This window comes from Protomyctophum parallelum, assembly GCF_964188405.1.
Source record: "Protomyctophum parallelum genome assembly, chromosome: 20".
In the NCBI taxonomy this organism is placed as follows: Eukaryota; Metazoa; Chordata; class Actinopteri; order Myctophiformes; family Myctophidae; genus Protomyctophum; species Protomyctophum parallelum.
Window position 1 is genome coordinate 14,713,000 of NC_139718.1, and position 15,387 is coordinate 14,728,386.

At 40.4% G+C, this 15,387-nt stretch overlaps 3 protein-coding genes across 6 annotated transcripts in view; 2 read left to right on the forward strand and 1 right to left on the reverse strand.

Annotated features, from left to right (window-relative positions):
• acp7 (acid phosphatase 7, tartrate resistant (putative)) overlaps positions 1-2,428 on the reverse strand; it is a 32,920-nt gene extending 30,492 nt beyond the window's left edge. Inside the window, exon 1 of one of the 2 annotated variants that reach the window (XM_083792869.1) lies at positions 2,369-2,428. In XM_083792869.1, coding sequence (XP_083648995.1) covers positions 2,369-2,382 — 14 coding nt within the window. In that variant the 5' untranslated portion in view covers positions 2,383-2,428. The remainder of the gene's footprint in view (positions 1-2,368) is intronic. The other variant, XM_083792870.1, reaches the window with a different exon arrangement.
• Positions 1-8,790, forward strand: part of LOC310878541 (KATNB1-like protein 1) — a 94,023-nt gene extending 85,233 nt beyond the window's left edge. For 2 of the 3 annotated variants that reach the window (XM_083792873.1, XM_083792872.1), the window contains exons 3-11: positions 3,684-3,795; positions 3,956-4,017; positions 4,423-4,702; positions 5,307-5,422; positions 5,527-5,577; positions 5,913-6,002; positions 8,254-8,358; positions 8,452-8,545; positions 8,643-8,790. In XM_083792873.1, coding sequence (XP_083648999.1) covers positions 3,691-3,795; positions 3,956-4,017; positions 4,423-4,702; positions 5,307-5,422; positions 5,527-5,577; positions 5,913-6,002; positions 8,254-8,358; positions 8,452-8,545; positions 8,643-8,675 — 936 coding nt within the window. In that variant the 5' untranslated portion in view covers positions 3,684-3,690 and the 3' untranslated portion in view covers positions 8,676-8,790. Of the gene's footprint in view, positions 1-1,826; positions 1,909-3,683; positions 3,796-3,955; positions 4,018-4,422; positions 4,703-5,306; positions 5,423-5,526; positions 5,578-5,912; positions 6,003-8,253; positions 8,359-8,451; positions 8,546-8,642 lie in introns of those variants that run through there. The other variant, XM_083792874.1, reaches the window with a different exon arrangement.
• Positions 8,791-10,991: 2,201 nt separating this feature from the next.
• On the forward strand, positions 10,992-13,207 carry LOC310878299 (fibrinogen-like protein 1-like protein). The gene is made up of 2 exons (XM_083792555.1): positions 10,992-11,106; positions 12,179-13,207. Exons 1-2 carry the CDS (start codon positions 11,010-11,012, stop codon positions 12,871-12,873), a joined length of 792 nt encoding a protein of 263 aa, XP_083648681.1. The 5' UTR covers positions 10,992-11,009; the 3' UTR covers positions 12,874-13,207.
• Positions 13,208-15,387: the final 2,180 nt, after the last annotated feature.

Below are 15,387 nucleotides of genomic sequence, written 5' to 3' on the forward strand. Positions count from 1 at the left end.
ATGTAAAATGAACAATAAAATGTTGGCCTGACAGTGTGTCGCGTGTTCGAGTCCCGTTCATGACGACCTTTGCTGCATGTCTCTCCCCTTCTCTCTCTACCTCTTTCCTGTCATTCTTCACTTGATACTATAAAAAAAGGCAGAAAAGCCAAAAACAAATCTTTAAAAAAAGATAGTCTGTCAAGACAGATTGTTGGCTCTCGCATTTTTTATGCTTTTGCCCAACGGTCTGTAAATGGGAAGCACTTAAAAAGCAGCAGAACTAAAGCAGATGTCGCACTCCCCCACTGTTGATTCCAAAGAGAAAAAGAAGATTGTCAGACTGAATTTACTAGTGTGACGCCTACTGTGCCAATGATGACCTCTCGCTGAGATTGGAGTGACACTGGTATTATGTTCCGCACAAAGCATGATGAAATCTTAAAAGTCATGTATGTTTGAGTATATACAAGATAAAGAAAGTTGTCCACGTTATAGGTTATATTTGGAGAGGGCACAGGGCAATGATGCTATAGCGATGGCCTTTTGGCACTCGCACGCACACTCTGTGTTTGTTCTCTGACTCAGATCGGAAAAAAACAAATCAGTCAGCCAGAATGATGAAACAGCAGAGACTAAACTCAACAGCACACTCAGCACAGGGTAGCATGCAACCATGGGCTGTCAAAGTGTCACTACAACAAGCTGCGCATGCATGGGCAATCGCCGCTTTCTGACCGACGTGTACGTTTTAAGTCCCTGCTGGTTCTCAACATGCGTTGCTTCAAGTCCGGGGACCACCAGGGGTCGAAATGGAGCGTAAAGGCTCTCTTGTACACTCTCAGAGTTAACTTAACACTGAGGATTCTAGATGTTTTTTATGAAATGGGGGTCCGTGGCCCAATGTAAAATGCATATCAAACTTGGTGGTCCTTGAAATTGAAAAGGTTGAGAATCACCGAACTATAAACCATTACTGGAACTCCAACCTACACGGTTAAATCTTCAGTGCTTATTTATCTCTGAGTGTGCACAAATGGAACAAAATGAACAATATCATAAAATAGAAAAACATGGTTGTGCCCAGTGTTCCGGCTACCAGCCTACAGGCCAGAGCCATACACCTCATTAGCATTGGCAGGGGTGTAAAGTAACTAAGTACATTTACTCAGGTAGGCCTACTACTTGAGTAAAATTGTGAGGTTTTTTTTACTAACAAACTTTAGTTTACTTACTTTATAGATTTTGATTATTATTAGCCTACTAAACATACAAATAGCAGATCTACAACTACAAGCACTCAACCGTTAATTGTTGCTGCTATTTTCACAAGGTGTGTATACATTTAGAAAAACTTGAAATGGGACATTTTGCATGAGTACTACTACTTTTGCTTTTGGTACTTTTTAAGTATATTATGATGCCAATACTTACTAAAGTAAGTTCTGAATACCAGACGGCAGACTTTTGATTGATTGATTGAAATATTTATTAACAGTTTGTAGAAATTACAGTACATTTTAAGCACAAACTCAATATGACTGTGACTGTTATTTGTATTTCTACATTGTGATATTATAGTATATTGTGAGCATTGGGTAAAAAGCACAGGACACGCATGCACACGTCCAAGTGACTGCCTTGATGAGGCTATTGTGATTTGTATTTTGAACCAGAAGCATAGTCGCTAGAGGGCGCATGATGCACACACAGTACTAGAACTGCATTATTAACGTCATGGATGAATAGCGCTCTTTATTATTATTATCATCATGATGTGTGGGTGGGTGGTGTGTGTGCTGTGATCAGTAAATGGCCCGTTTCCTCATCACATCACCACAAGACAGTAAGCAAGAGGGGGAAACAGACAACTCGACTGCAAAGATTATAAACTGTCAGCGAGTCAGGACAGAACAGAAATAAGGCCAGGTGAGACTATATTTCACAAACTTCAAATGGGGCAATCATAATACTGAGTAGACCATTTTTGGGGCCAATTATGCCAATACTTTACTTATCTTTTAGTTATAAGATGCTTTAGTCGCTCTCCAGAGCGACTACATCAAATTGACATGGTCATCATTTTATGAACTACTGTATACAGACTTGCAACATATATGTCTGCAAATATTTGCAGAGACATCATCATCGCAGGAGTGCAGATCTTTTTGACAAGCGACGACACCTAATAGCGCTGGAGTGCATTTGTTTTGACAGCTTGAATTACACCACACAACAACTTTGATATTAAACAGCTCGGTCGTTCGTTTCAAAAAACGTTCGGCGATCCGTGACAGAATGGCGGATAACAATATAGCGAGATCTTTCTAAAAACAAGACTTGACAAACAATGAACAAAGTAGTGAATATAATAAAATAAGTAACGTACTCACAACAAACCATAACAAACCGAGCTGGTTAAACTGTACACTACAGTTCCTGATTTGCGTCACCAAAAAAACAAAACAAAGCGCTGTGAATTGTGGGTAATGGAGTTTTGTTCAGTTTTATTCCTATGTTTTTATTTCACCTACTGATGTCTGAGGACTTTACTGTGTTCACAAATGAATAGCTTTAACTTACAGTGTTAAAAGCAGTAGGCTATTGTCAAATTAAAGGCAACCAAAGAGATTAGTAGAGAACAAATCACCATAATAAACAAAATAATTGTAACGTTCAAGTTAGTTAACACATTAGTTAACGATGGTAGACTATATTTGGTCGCGAGCACGCATCCGCCTGGGTGACGGCAGACTGCTGGGCGAGTGCTGGAGCCTGGCGCTTTGGCATGGGGGGGTCAGATCAACATTATGGAATGAATTATGTACTAGCCATATATGGAACTTGTCTTTGTACAGGGTTTGATGAGGTCAGATCAATATTGAATGTCAGAACAGGAAGGACTGGTGAGGTAGGATCAACATATGGAATGTAATCAGAACAGGTCAGCTCGATCTAAGGGTATGAGGTTTGAGGTAAGATGTAGAGTTGCTGGCCGGCTCCCGGGCTCCATATATGCAGATCTAGGTGATGATCCAGTCTTCTCCATGTATGGTTATCCAGGGTTAGATGAGGTCAGTGTCGTCCATCCATCCATCCATCTTCAACCACTTATCCGTAGCCGAGTCGTGCCCGACTTGGCGACTTCTAATCACTTCTAATAACTTTAATAACTTCGAATAACTAACTTCTAATAACTTTAATAACTTCTATTAACTTTAATAACTTTATTTACTTCTAATAACTTCTAATAACTAACTTCTAATAACTTTAATAACTTTGTATTTGCTGACATTTCAGTGTGAGCTGATAATAAAGTAACATTGTATCGTATTAACCCATTAATACCGTGTAATCTGTGTATTTTTTTATTATACTGTGTTTATGATATAACACTTTGGTTGGCTATTCAAAAATAGCAATTATACGGTAGGCTACATGCCATTTTTGAACATTTGTTTTTGTGCAAATATTTGAATATAAAGCAAACCTTTTTACTCATATCTTTGCTTCTTGTGGCTCCCTGGAACAAAATATTTTTTCCATGGCCAATTATACATGTAATTTTGGGGTCCTTGACATGAAAAGGTTCTGAGCACCACTGATATACTGTAGCAACATAGGAGAAGACATTTTTAGAATCGGCCCCGGGTCTTAATGGGTATAAGTTACGGTGAATTCATTGGAAACACATCTTTTTCTAGGTCTATTATGGACTCAAGCAGTGAAGCAGAGTATCAGAACTTTGAAGATGCGTTGCTGCAGGAGAGGGGCCTCTACAAAGTCAGCTATTCTCATGTGAGGAACACAAAGGAGGTGAGCACTTACGTAGGTGGCTTTAATACAATGCCCTAACCTACATCCATACAATGACAGACAACGCCTGTGATGTATGATCTATCTAGAGTTCTAGACCATCTGATCCTTCTCTGCAAATAGTCATGTTTGCTTTGTATTGATGTGTTGTTGTCTGTAGCGCTTTGGGGCATTTACATCTCCCCCGGTAGAGGATCCCGTCAAGGAGCCCAGCCAAAAAAGGTAGAGCTGTTTTTTTTGTCAATGTCAAACAAGCAGTGGTTCTCAATGTGAGGTCTGGGGATCCCCAGGAGTCCTGGGGCGGGAGGTGTTCCAGGAGGTCCCAAGCTAAATCATTGATAGTTAGGATAGGAACCAAATGGATTAGCCTGGAATCCAGACGGAGGCAGAGCGAATATGTCTGGATTCCAGGCTACAAATGGACCATGACGGGTCTGTAACTCTGAGAGTGTACAAATGGAACCAAATGGAACTTTACGGTTCCATTTGGTTCCATTTGTACACTCCCAGAGTTAAATGAACTCTAGGAAGTTACATTGTAGATTGTACGTCACAGAGATAATCATGTCAAATGGGGGGGGTGTCCTTCAAATTAAAACTGTTGCCCTATACGTGTCTGTACTACAGTACCTATAGAAACCCTGTGGGTCGGACTGGCAACAACCCTGGCAGAGTGAAGCGGGTGGTATCATGCAAGAGGAAGACCCATTATTTGACGGTGGCGTGGAAGAAGCAGCCTGCGCCCGCGAGGAGCTGCGATCTGACCGACAAGGAGAACCACATGTACTGCATGCAGGACATGATCTTCCCCATGGAACCTTGGGACTTCTTACCAGACATCCACGTTAAACACGCCACGGCCAGCGGAAGCACTTCTGAACCCACGGACTACCTCCCCTTCACAGAGGTTAGAAATCAGTGTTGGACTAAGTACTGATACGCCTGGTCAAATATCACTCAACTACAAGTGAAAGTTGTCATATTTGTACTTGATTATCATTTAACCCATTTAGGACTGAGGCCGACTCTGAGACTCAGATCTAAATACGCCTTCTAAATCCTGACCGAAGTTTTCTGAAAAATATAACAATAACATCCCCAAAATGGGTTCGCATCTTGAAGGGTTCCCGTCTAAATACTCAAAAGTGTCCATTTAATGTTTTAGCCCACAAAGGTTGTGGGCTTGTAGATCTGCTATTTTATATTTGAAATATGGCTTAAGTGGCTCATTCATAATGTACTTTCCCTCCTTCCTAGAAATGTAGAGTCAAAAGTACAACATTTGCCTTGACATGTAGTGGAGTGAAAGTCATGAGTACACTAAAATACAAATACCAAGTAAAGTACAGTACTCAAGTAAATGCACTTCATTACTGTCCAGGTATACTGTCAGAAATATAACATCAGAAAAAGGGCGTTGTTTCTGTTATTTGTGCAGGTGTTGTTGTGAGCCTACCATGTAGCTATCAGTCATGAAAAGGTGTCCCAACCGCACAATGCATGTCTTTCAGCTGGTGTCGGATCACAGCACAATGATTGATGTGCTCTCTGGAAGGAGCCTGAGGTTGAAAGTGGCTACGACATTGTGGAAAAGAAACGCCGGAGAACTGCTGATGTACTTCCTGAGGTAAGTCATAAGCTGATCCTGTTTAGCTGTCATTTGACATTCGGTCCTTGTGCTGACTGTGCTCACATTTCAACATCTTGTGACATCACTTTACTTCCACACAGAGTCCAAGACATTGCTGTGTTTGTTGACTTTCTGCCCGTGATAACCAAAAGGTAAGGCCTTCTGCATCTTTGTGGAGTTTCTCAGCTAAAGCAGTGGTTCTCAAAGTGGACTCCGGGAACCCCCAGGTGTTCTAGGGGGGGCCCCAGCGAGATAGCTTGTAGATCTACTATTGTGACTTGTCAAATCCTGAGGAAATGTGAAAAATAAAAAATACTTTTGAAACACATACAACAAATCTTGTATGGACGGGGGGTCCCTGGCACAAAATCTTTTCAGATGCCAAATACATACTGTATTGATTTGGGGGTCCTTGACATGAAAAGGTTTGAGAAACACTGAGCTAAAGATGGAGTAAAAAGTGACTTTAATTACAACTTCGTTACAGCCTTATTGAGGACTTTCCTGCCCTCACCATTGGCTACTGTGTTGACCTCTTTCCATTGGTTAAGGAAGTTCTCTCCCATCCATATGAAGAGTGAGTACTGTATGCTCTGTACCGACTCAGTAATCTAATGAACAGCAGATATATAACATAAATACATGGAATAACATTTAAACACAGAAGAGAAGAAGTTACAGGAGCCACCGGTGCTCATGGAAGGGCACAATATTCAGGAGAGAGGAAATAGTACGACCAGAAGGCATAGAAAAATGTAGGTCCAGACATTCAAGTCAAGTCACCAAATTTGTATATTTTGGAACGGGAACGCTAGTCACCATATTTGTATATTTTGGAACGGGAACGCTAGTCACCATATTTGTATATTTTGGAACGCTAGTCACCATATTTGTATATTTTGGAACGCTAGTCACCATATTTGTATATTTTGGAACGCTAGTCACCATATTTATATATTTTGGAAAACTAAATAATCTAATCTTTATTAATTCAAGGCTTCATGGGGTGTGTAATTGATAGAAAATAAGTACTTTTTGGGGTGAACTACTTTAAAAGCTAAAATCCCGGGATTTATTTGAATGAATAAAATGTAAAACCAAGCTGTAGCTAGCACATCTGCAGTGGCTGGAGGTGGTCTGGGGCCTATTTCACAAAACTTGGATTAGAGATTAAGCCGGGCTTTAACACATATCCTGGCTTAATATATCCTGGATCAGTGCTTAACCGGTTTCATGAAAGCTGGTTGATCTTGCCAGATTAACTTAACCAGTTAACCTGGATATGTTGAGGCTTGATTCGGTTTCATGAAAGTGATGCTACATAAGTTACCATGGAAACTAATGCTTTGGACTTAGCCTGCTCCGGACCAGGCTAACAGCCTGGTTTAACCTAATCCTGATGTCTTTACTGTTCATTAAGCAGTCAAACTGATCACAAACCAATGATGTTTTCCAGATTTATTCAATTATTATGGGTTTATGTTGCCTTATTTGTATCGGTCTGCATTAAAGGACTAATTTAAGCACTATATAAAATCAAATAACCAAAATATATAGGCTGCACAACATCATGACAGCTTGTGAGCTTGTAGATCAGCTGCTTTTGGTGAATGTTCCCCATGAATAGGTTTGCTGTCGTGCAAGTGCACGGTTAAGAAGAATTATTATATTATATTATATTATTATAAAAAAAAAATGTAAAAGTGAAAACCACTAAATATTACCATTACTCATTGTTTTACAACATATTACCATTGTAACGTTTCACCCACTACTAGTCCTACATACTTACACCTAGGAACCCCATTCAAACCTATTTAGGTTCATCCTACGGTGGACATGTGTGCCTGAAAAGGAATCTTTGAAATGTTTCATCGTTTTAGAAATATAGTGCTTTCAAATTTGAGACATTTATAGGCAGATAGTGGCACTTAAAAAAATCACTTTCACCTAGAAACTCCATTCACACTTTGTAAAATTCAGCTTACTGTGGAGACACATGCTGGAACTTTTTACTTTGAAATGTTTTGTAGTTTCTGAGTTATTTAACTTAAACGCCCAATGCATTCTCAATGGCAATAGCACAAACTTTGGCATGCTACATGAACCCATGACCCGGACCTGTCTGGACAACAACCCCCTTCCCCAAAGGTAGCTGGGAGTTATGGCCAAATATCACAATGCGACAATATCATTATGCTTACAATATTAAGAATTCTGTTTTAAGTTAATAGTAGTGGTAAAATGTAAACTATATTTTTGGGGTAGTTAATCATTCAGTCTATCCACTATTGAGAGTATGTTCTCTCTTTAATTACAGCAGCAGTATTTATTTTAGAAGCTTAAGTCCTTGTATCAGTAAGTCTTGAATAGATTAGTAAAGATAATGAGATATACAGAAGGGGGCTGTAATGCAACTATTAAGGATGCAAACTGCCATAATACCGCATGAAGAAGAAAGATCAGTAAATCTGTGATCCACATAAGGGGTCTAGAGACAAAAAGCCAGACTGTCTATTAAGCCAGGCTTGCTGATCCCGGCTCGCCAAATCCACCAATTCTGAGCCTCGCTTGGCTTTAGTGGAACGGAATAAACCAGGCTGTAAAGATCAGGATTTTAAAAGCCTGGTTTTGGCCTAAATCCTGGATTAGTTAATCCAAGTTTCGTGAAATAGGCCCCTGGTCTCCCTGCTGTCAATATTGTTACTTGAAGCAGACTGTGACGTGCACAACAGTTTTCGGTTTGGACATTGTTGCAATTACCTCTCTCCGCCAGGAGAGGGAGACAAAGGATAATAATCTCAAACTTTAACTAGATTTATTTGCAGGTATCATACAGTGGGCTTAATATGGATTAAGTCTGTTTTGAAAAATTGGTGGGAGGAACTTCGAGCAAGCGGTCATTCTGGGCTTCCTGATCATTCACTGGATAAGTACGTGTCATGGTCACCATATTTATATTATTACCTTTACCAAAGAGATGTCTATTTTCCTCATTTATCAACCCTTTGTGTTGCTTTTTGCAGAAACTTCCATGTCTTCAATCAGCTACTATTGGAGTTGTGGCAACAGGAGCCTTCATTGAAATCTGTTCCAGGAATTGCAGGGGACATGGCACAGGTGAATGAATATTATATGTACAGTTTGGATTAACTATGCAAATGTTCTCATGCAAACATGCCATGTCTTACAGTATGTTCCCAATCTTTTCTGCCAGGTCATTGATTCTTTCCTGTTACAACTTACCTGACGAGAGGTGAGATAGTGGATCATTCAACTTGTAACAGCCTCTAAATAGTAGAACTACAACATAGGACTCTTAACCACTTTCAAGGTGGGGTCTCTATTTTGCACATGTCATTATAAGCGGGACATTTTTAAATAGCAGAACTACTGTACAAGCTCACAAAAATGTTGTAACGTGTTGTGAGCTTGTAGAAATGCTATCTTGGTTAAACTGGAAGTGCTGTTACAGTACCTCATAGAAAAGGATGCCTTTTAAGATGTGTACTGTACCTGCCTTGGTCTTTTGTACTGTCTTTGTACTGTACTTGTCTGTTTTTTTCCACTGCAGAGTGAATCAGTACATGTAGCATTTGATGTTTACATTAGACTTTAGACTTTAGAATTCATAAACTGTAATTGTGCAATACAATTTTAAGTGTGATGTGACATTTAATTGTAAGGAGTCTTAATGCCTATTCATAGTCTGGATTTTCGGTGGTGAGGTGACCACCGCTCCGGTGGTGAGCTGTCCACCGGAGCTGAAATAACATTGAGCGGTGGTGAGTAAAAACAGAGAGAAGGGCTGGAGCGGTGGTGGTGGTTTGCTCTTCACCGTGGCTCGTGACGTCATGTTGTAGTTCGGTGGTCACCTAACCACCGAAAATCCAGACTATGTATGAGCCTTTAGGCCTCTTCATCAGCATACTGTATGTTCCCTTGACGGCTGTGCCGCTGTGTTGATCATCATGCACCTTTGTGGATGTCTCAGAAAGTCCAAGGTATTTGTGAAAGTCAACATGCAGATGCTGTCCTTCATGGTTTGTGCTGTATTCAATATTTGTTTTCCTTCTCAAACAAAGTAGAGTGATAATTGCAACACCAAAACTAAGGTTACTACTATCCTTCTATCAAGAGGCAATGTTGATTTACACATTATTTGTGCAATGCAAATTATACTGTATACAAGTGTAACCGGTGTAATCTGTCTCTCTGCGTTGTGTTGAATGGACAGACGGACACAGAACTCTCTTTGGAAACCACGTTTTATTCTGACAAAGAATAACAGACACGTCTCCACGTTAGTTCTTAGTAGTGCAACAACTCCTCTCTCGTTTTCCAAGACGGAAGTACAGAAGCAAGCGACAGTAACACAACAAATAATAAAACGTAACATACCTGACAAAGAATAACAACAGACACGTCTCCACGTTAGTTCTTAGTAGTGCAACAACTCCTCTCTAAACAGAGTTAAACAAACACTGTATAAATCAATTTGCAAGTAAAATTCTTATTATGTTATAAGGAGAAGTCAACAAAGACACCCACCTCGTTCCAAGACGGAAGTACAGAAGGAAGAGGTGGAGGTGTCGCAGGATATTTATACAGGGGGCAAAAGGAGGAGACTTAAAGGAGTTGTGACCTGTAATGCATTGTATGTATTCCTATACACATGAACCATGGAGAATTAAGTCAGGTAGAAGCACTTATTTGTATCATATTTTGTGTAATTATATAATACTGTTACACATGTCAACCTTCTGTATAGCCAACTGCAGCCTACTGTACTAGAAATGTCTTAAATATCCTCATTTTCTTTTGTACACGTACACTGCACTTCACTTGGTTTATTAATGCAATATATATAAAGCAAGGTTAACCAATCAATGTGTGTAGATTGAATTTCACTGAGGTGCAGTCATGTAGACCCCTGCAGCTCAAACACAACTGGACTTCAGAATGCTCCCAAAGTGCATTCAGGAAAAACAGAGATATGAGTTTACAATCTGGGTTGACATAGATAAGTAGAGGATTGGTGTGTCTCCAGTGCATTGTGACATGAACCAGAGGTTGAAGTCCAACCGTGACAAGGTTACAGAGTCCTGTGTGGGTAGGTAGGTAGGGACTGCATGCATCTGTGTGTGTGGACGCTTCAGTTTAACGTCAGCACTCTAGTAGTAACCTAGTTTGCCCCTCTGGCACGCACGCTTCCCACTTTCCAGCACAGTGTGTGTGTATATGTGCGTGGGAGAAGATTCCGGCACAGAGCATTGCAGATTATTTACACGATTGTGCCACCTCGTACTGGTGGCGCCGCAAAAGGTGAGCAAGGTGCCTTATTGGGCACTTCTGATTCTGAATGCATTCTTTGTAAATGTAAATTTTGTTCCTTATATGTTCAGCACAATTTTACATTTTTTGTCATTGAAAGTTCAATCACTGTGAGAAATGGACAAATAAATGATTCTGATAAATTTGTGATCTGCTGTACTATGTTACTTTACTTATATTATGATGTTAGTTTGACTGTAAAGCAAGGATGAGGAGTCTGAGATGTTGGCTGCGAGCGGCAGTCTGGTTGATGATTACTGGGGTGCATACTGAGCATCTCCAAGCCGAGAACCTCCATCTCCTACCTGCGGAGGATAACAAGTTTGTCCTCAATCAGGGAATGAAAGGTACCGTTGTAGCCTTTTCTTTGTTTCCGTCACTTTCACTTGTTTTATATGCCTACATTTATTTTATGGAAATAAAATGTGTATGTCGCGACTTGTCTGGGTTTAACTTTAACATGTCATTACGCAATGATGTGGAAATTAGGTACTGTATGTTAACAGATACTGTATGATAGGTTTGACTCATATCACATGGACAACATACAGGCAGTGCTGTCTACTGCGGCCCCCACCGTCACTTAATGTTGCCCTCAAGTTAATCTTATCAGAATACTGATATATGATGGATTTCAACTGTTACAATTCCAAACATGTAAACATGACCTGCTCTAATTACTTCAGTCTATATATGTAGCTTAATGAGTAGTATTAAAATGTTATTGTCTTTTTTATGTCCAATGTATTTGTTAACATAACTAAAACTTAACAAAATTAAACGCAAAGGTTACTTTAGCTGATCTACAAGCTTAAAACGTGTCGCACTGTGACATGCTTGGGCTTGTAGATCGGCTACTTTTGATACGACAGAAATATGCAATGTGGCCCTCTGGAGTGAGTGTGGAAATATACTGGCCCTCTACATCTTCAAAGTTGCCCAACCCTGATCTAGATAATGGTGTGTGATAAAGTAATGTTTTTGCCTTGAAATTGCTGTACGTCCTTTATGACATCACTGTCTGGATTCTTCTCTTCTCAATGCTAGGGTCAAATTCCATGGTGTGGCCTCAAAGCTCTTACTGATATGAAATACGATACGTGTTGTTATTCCATCTGATGGAGTCTGATTATCATGGCTGTAGAGTCTCCTCTACTTTAAGACTTGACAGTTTTTTGATACTCAATTTGACTCGAGATTTGGAAGCATATTTGACCTAGCCTACCATGGCCAGACTGTTCCAAAAACATTGACATTTTAAATGTTGCTTTTTTAACCTAATGCTTTACACACAGCAGATAGCAGATCTACAAGCTCAAAACGAGTCATGGAGCATTGTAAGCATGTAGATGCAATTATTCCTGGTTGATGGACATTTTACAAATACAGTCTCATTGGTTTTGTGATTTTGTCCAACAGTGCTGCCCAGGGATTGTCATGAAATGCTGATGGTGTCTTCTGGCCAGGCCAGAGATGGTATATACCTCATCCGGCCAGGCGCTTCCACCATCTTAGCCTACTGTGCCATGGAGGAGGGCGGCTGGACAGTTGTGCAGCACATCACCATGAACAGCAGTGTCAACTTTGACTGTTCCTGGACTGAATATAAGCAGGGCTTCGGGGTCCTCACCGGGGACCACTGGCTGGGCAACGAGCATCTCCACCAGCTCACCCAGGGTCCAGGCCGCTATAAACTTGGAGTCAAACTAGTGGATAAAAACGCAATCACTAAGATGGGAGAGTATGACCCGTTCCTGGTGGAAGACGAGGCGTCCGCGTACAGACTGCGACTGGGGCTGTTCCAGGGCACGGCGGTAGACGCCCTCACACAGGACACGGAGAACTACCTGCACGACAACCAGAAGTTCACCACCAAGGACCGAGACAACGACAACTACTTCCAGAACTGTGCCAAGCTGGAATTCCAAGGCGTGCCGGGCGGCGGCTGGTGGTACGACGCCTGCGCTGGCGCCAACCTCAACCGCAGGAACGTCATCTATTGGCAGAAGGACTGCAACAAGGAGCACCTGTGCAAGTATGCCTGGATGATGGTGAGACCCACAGACACGGTGAAGCTGATCCCCACTGGGGAGTGCATGAAAGATGAGCTGTGAGGACAGCGTTATCACGGCAATCAGCAAAGATGGATCAACTTATGTGTGATGATGATACACATTGTGTGCATTGATGACGACGTTATCTTTGCTGAGACGTCTGCTAAGAGACAATTAACGTCATCACGTTTTATCCAGAAATACATGGACCTGATCACAGATTACTGTGAAGTAATCAGATTACAGACTTTAACAATTTAAATCAATGAATGTAGTTTGTTTTTAACCTGTTTGAACCTGAACCTGTTTGTCACCTGTCATTTCAACATACTGTAGTATTGTAGGTCGACGGGTTTTATGACAGGTAAATTGTTGCATTACATCATAGCTTAGTTCTTACACGTACAGTATACACTTATAAAAAACATACAGTACTTTACAGATCATTAATAAATGCATGTGAATTGATTATGGCAAGCCTAGGGAAATAATAGCTGTAATATTGTAATGTACATATATGTACATTGTAACAAATACAGTATAATGTGTTCAGACCTAGTTAAAACACACTCATTGTTTCAGTCAACTCAACACATCTCTTCACCGGAAATAGCCGATCGACAATCTGTGTTGTGCTGCAACATGTTGCAAGCTTTTAGATCTGCTATTTTCACTGGCTAAATTCGTCAAAAGTGCGCTCAGGACTCTAGCTGGAGCCCTATAATTCAACCCTCCTTTGACTATGCTTGTACCTCTTGGTTCTCCAACATCTCAATGTCGCTGACTATAAACTCCAAACCTCCCAAAACAAACTAATTCAACTACGTCTCGGCCTGGGGCCCATGACGCATCTTTTATCAACCCATTTTGATAGGGTGGCTTCAGGGAGGAGACAGAGTTAAGCAATGGAAATTGGGATTGACATTTAAAATTGTAAATACAACTTTAACCTCTATGCTATGGTATGCCCTCTGTACCTGCATACCTGACTAACTACCTCAAAAAAAGTGAGCGACACCCACAGCCATAATACTACTATTACAGTACCATGACTAGAGGGAGCGAAAACAACGATCTGGTACCACAAGGGTAAATTCTCCTTCTACAGCACTACCTGCACCCAATGTGGAATGCCCTGACCCCCTTCCTTCCCCTAACAAATGCACTGGCGTCCTTTAAAACAGGCCTGAAAATCCACCTTCCAGCAGGCCAAAGGGAAATCGCTCCTCCCTCCCTGACTACCACCTCTGTATATCCCCCTTTTTCCCCCAACCTGTACATCTCTTTCTCTTACATTTTTTCTTTTTTGATTTGAATTTTGTTATTTGTCAAGATTATGAATTGAATACCCCAGGACCTGAATGGAAACAAGACCGCATGGACTTTGTTTGACTGTACATTTCTGACTAATAAAGTATTCAATCAATCAGTCAAGTCCCCAGAATAGTGGCGCTAGCAAGATGAAAACGACACCAGGTTACAAAAAGGCTTCAAGTTTAGATCAGTAGATTTCATGGTGATATGTTCATACTTAAGTGATCTATAAAATATTTCCTCTACTAATTTATTTTGCCAATGTGTTTGATAAAAATGTTTTGAAATGTTAATGTGGGACAAACAGAAGATCAGGGAAATACTGTACTGTATAGAAATATACTTAAATGTCACCCTGAGATTTGCTATTGCTTAAGCTTTAGAGGGCAGCGATGGATGCTTGTCGGCAATTGGTTTGGCCTTATTTATTCACAAAGACAATGAGAAAAACATCATTTGATATTATTATCAATGAGGAACTGTTCCACCGAATACAATATTATAGTCCCATTGAGGTTTGGCACAGACAAGGGAAGGTTGCTGGATAAGGCAACAAGTATACTGCGCATCAAGCTACTATTTTCACAGATAGCACTGAAGAGACTCTTTTCTTTACTTTAATTTTGTTATTTTTGGGGGATTTTTGACTCTGGCCCTGGGAACATTTGTGGTATATATATGCGCCCCCGTTCAAGTGATTTTGTGTAAATGACATCTTTCAGACATCGAATGAGACAATAAATGTCATTACATTTATTTCAGAAATACACAGACATGATCACAAAATACTGTAAAGAAGACAAGAATCAATTGATTTCATCACAAACAAAATGCTGGACAAAATGCTGGACCGCAGCAGTTGGTTTTGAAGCTCTTTTTTTTTCTCCGTCAAACCTCTTCTTCCATTTCCCAAATTACCGTACACGTGCAGATTTCTGTTTTTATCACAGGTGAATTGTTGCATGACATCATAGCTTATTACACAAGTGAACAAACAACGCAGTTAAAGTACTTTACAGATCATTGAGAAGATTGATTAAGGTACACGCGGGAAAATGTAAAAACTGCTGTTGTTTAGCAGGTTTGTGATTCTAGTTAACCACATTTACCCTGGCAGCCCTATTTTGGGCAATTTTTATATATCTTTGCTGTCGGGAAGAAACCACCTAACTCCAAAATGTTCATTTTTCAGGAAATGAAGAAAACATATTTGGAAAACAAAGCAATACTGCCTCATCAAAGTTGGTGTTGTGACTTTAT

What these genes read in the sequence shown, in the direction of transcription:
- LOC310878299 (XM_083792555.1), top strand. Translation starts at nt 11,010, where the DNA reads ATGATTACTGGGGTGCATACTGAGCATCTCCAAGCCGAGAACCTCCAT. An exon ending in CCTCAATCAGGGAATGAAAG is followed by an intron (nt 11,107 to 12,178) that starts GTACCGTTGTAG and finishes TTTGTCCAACAG; the next exon opens with TGCTGCCCAGGGATTGTCAT.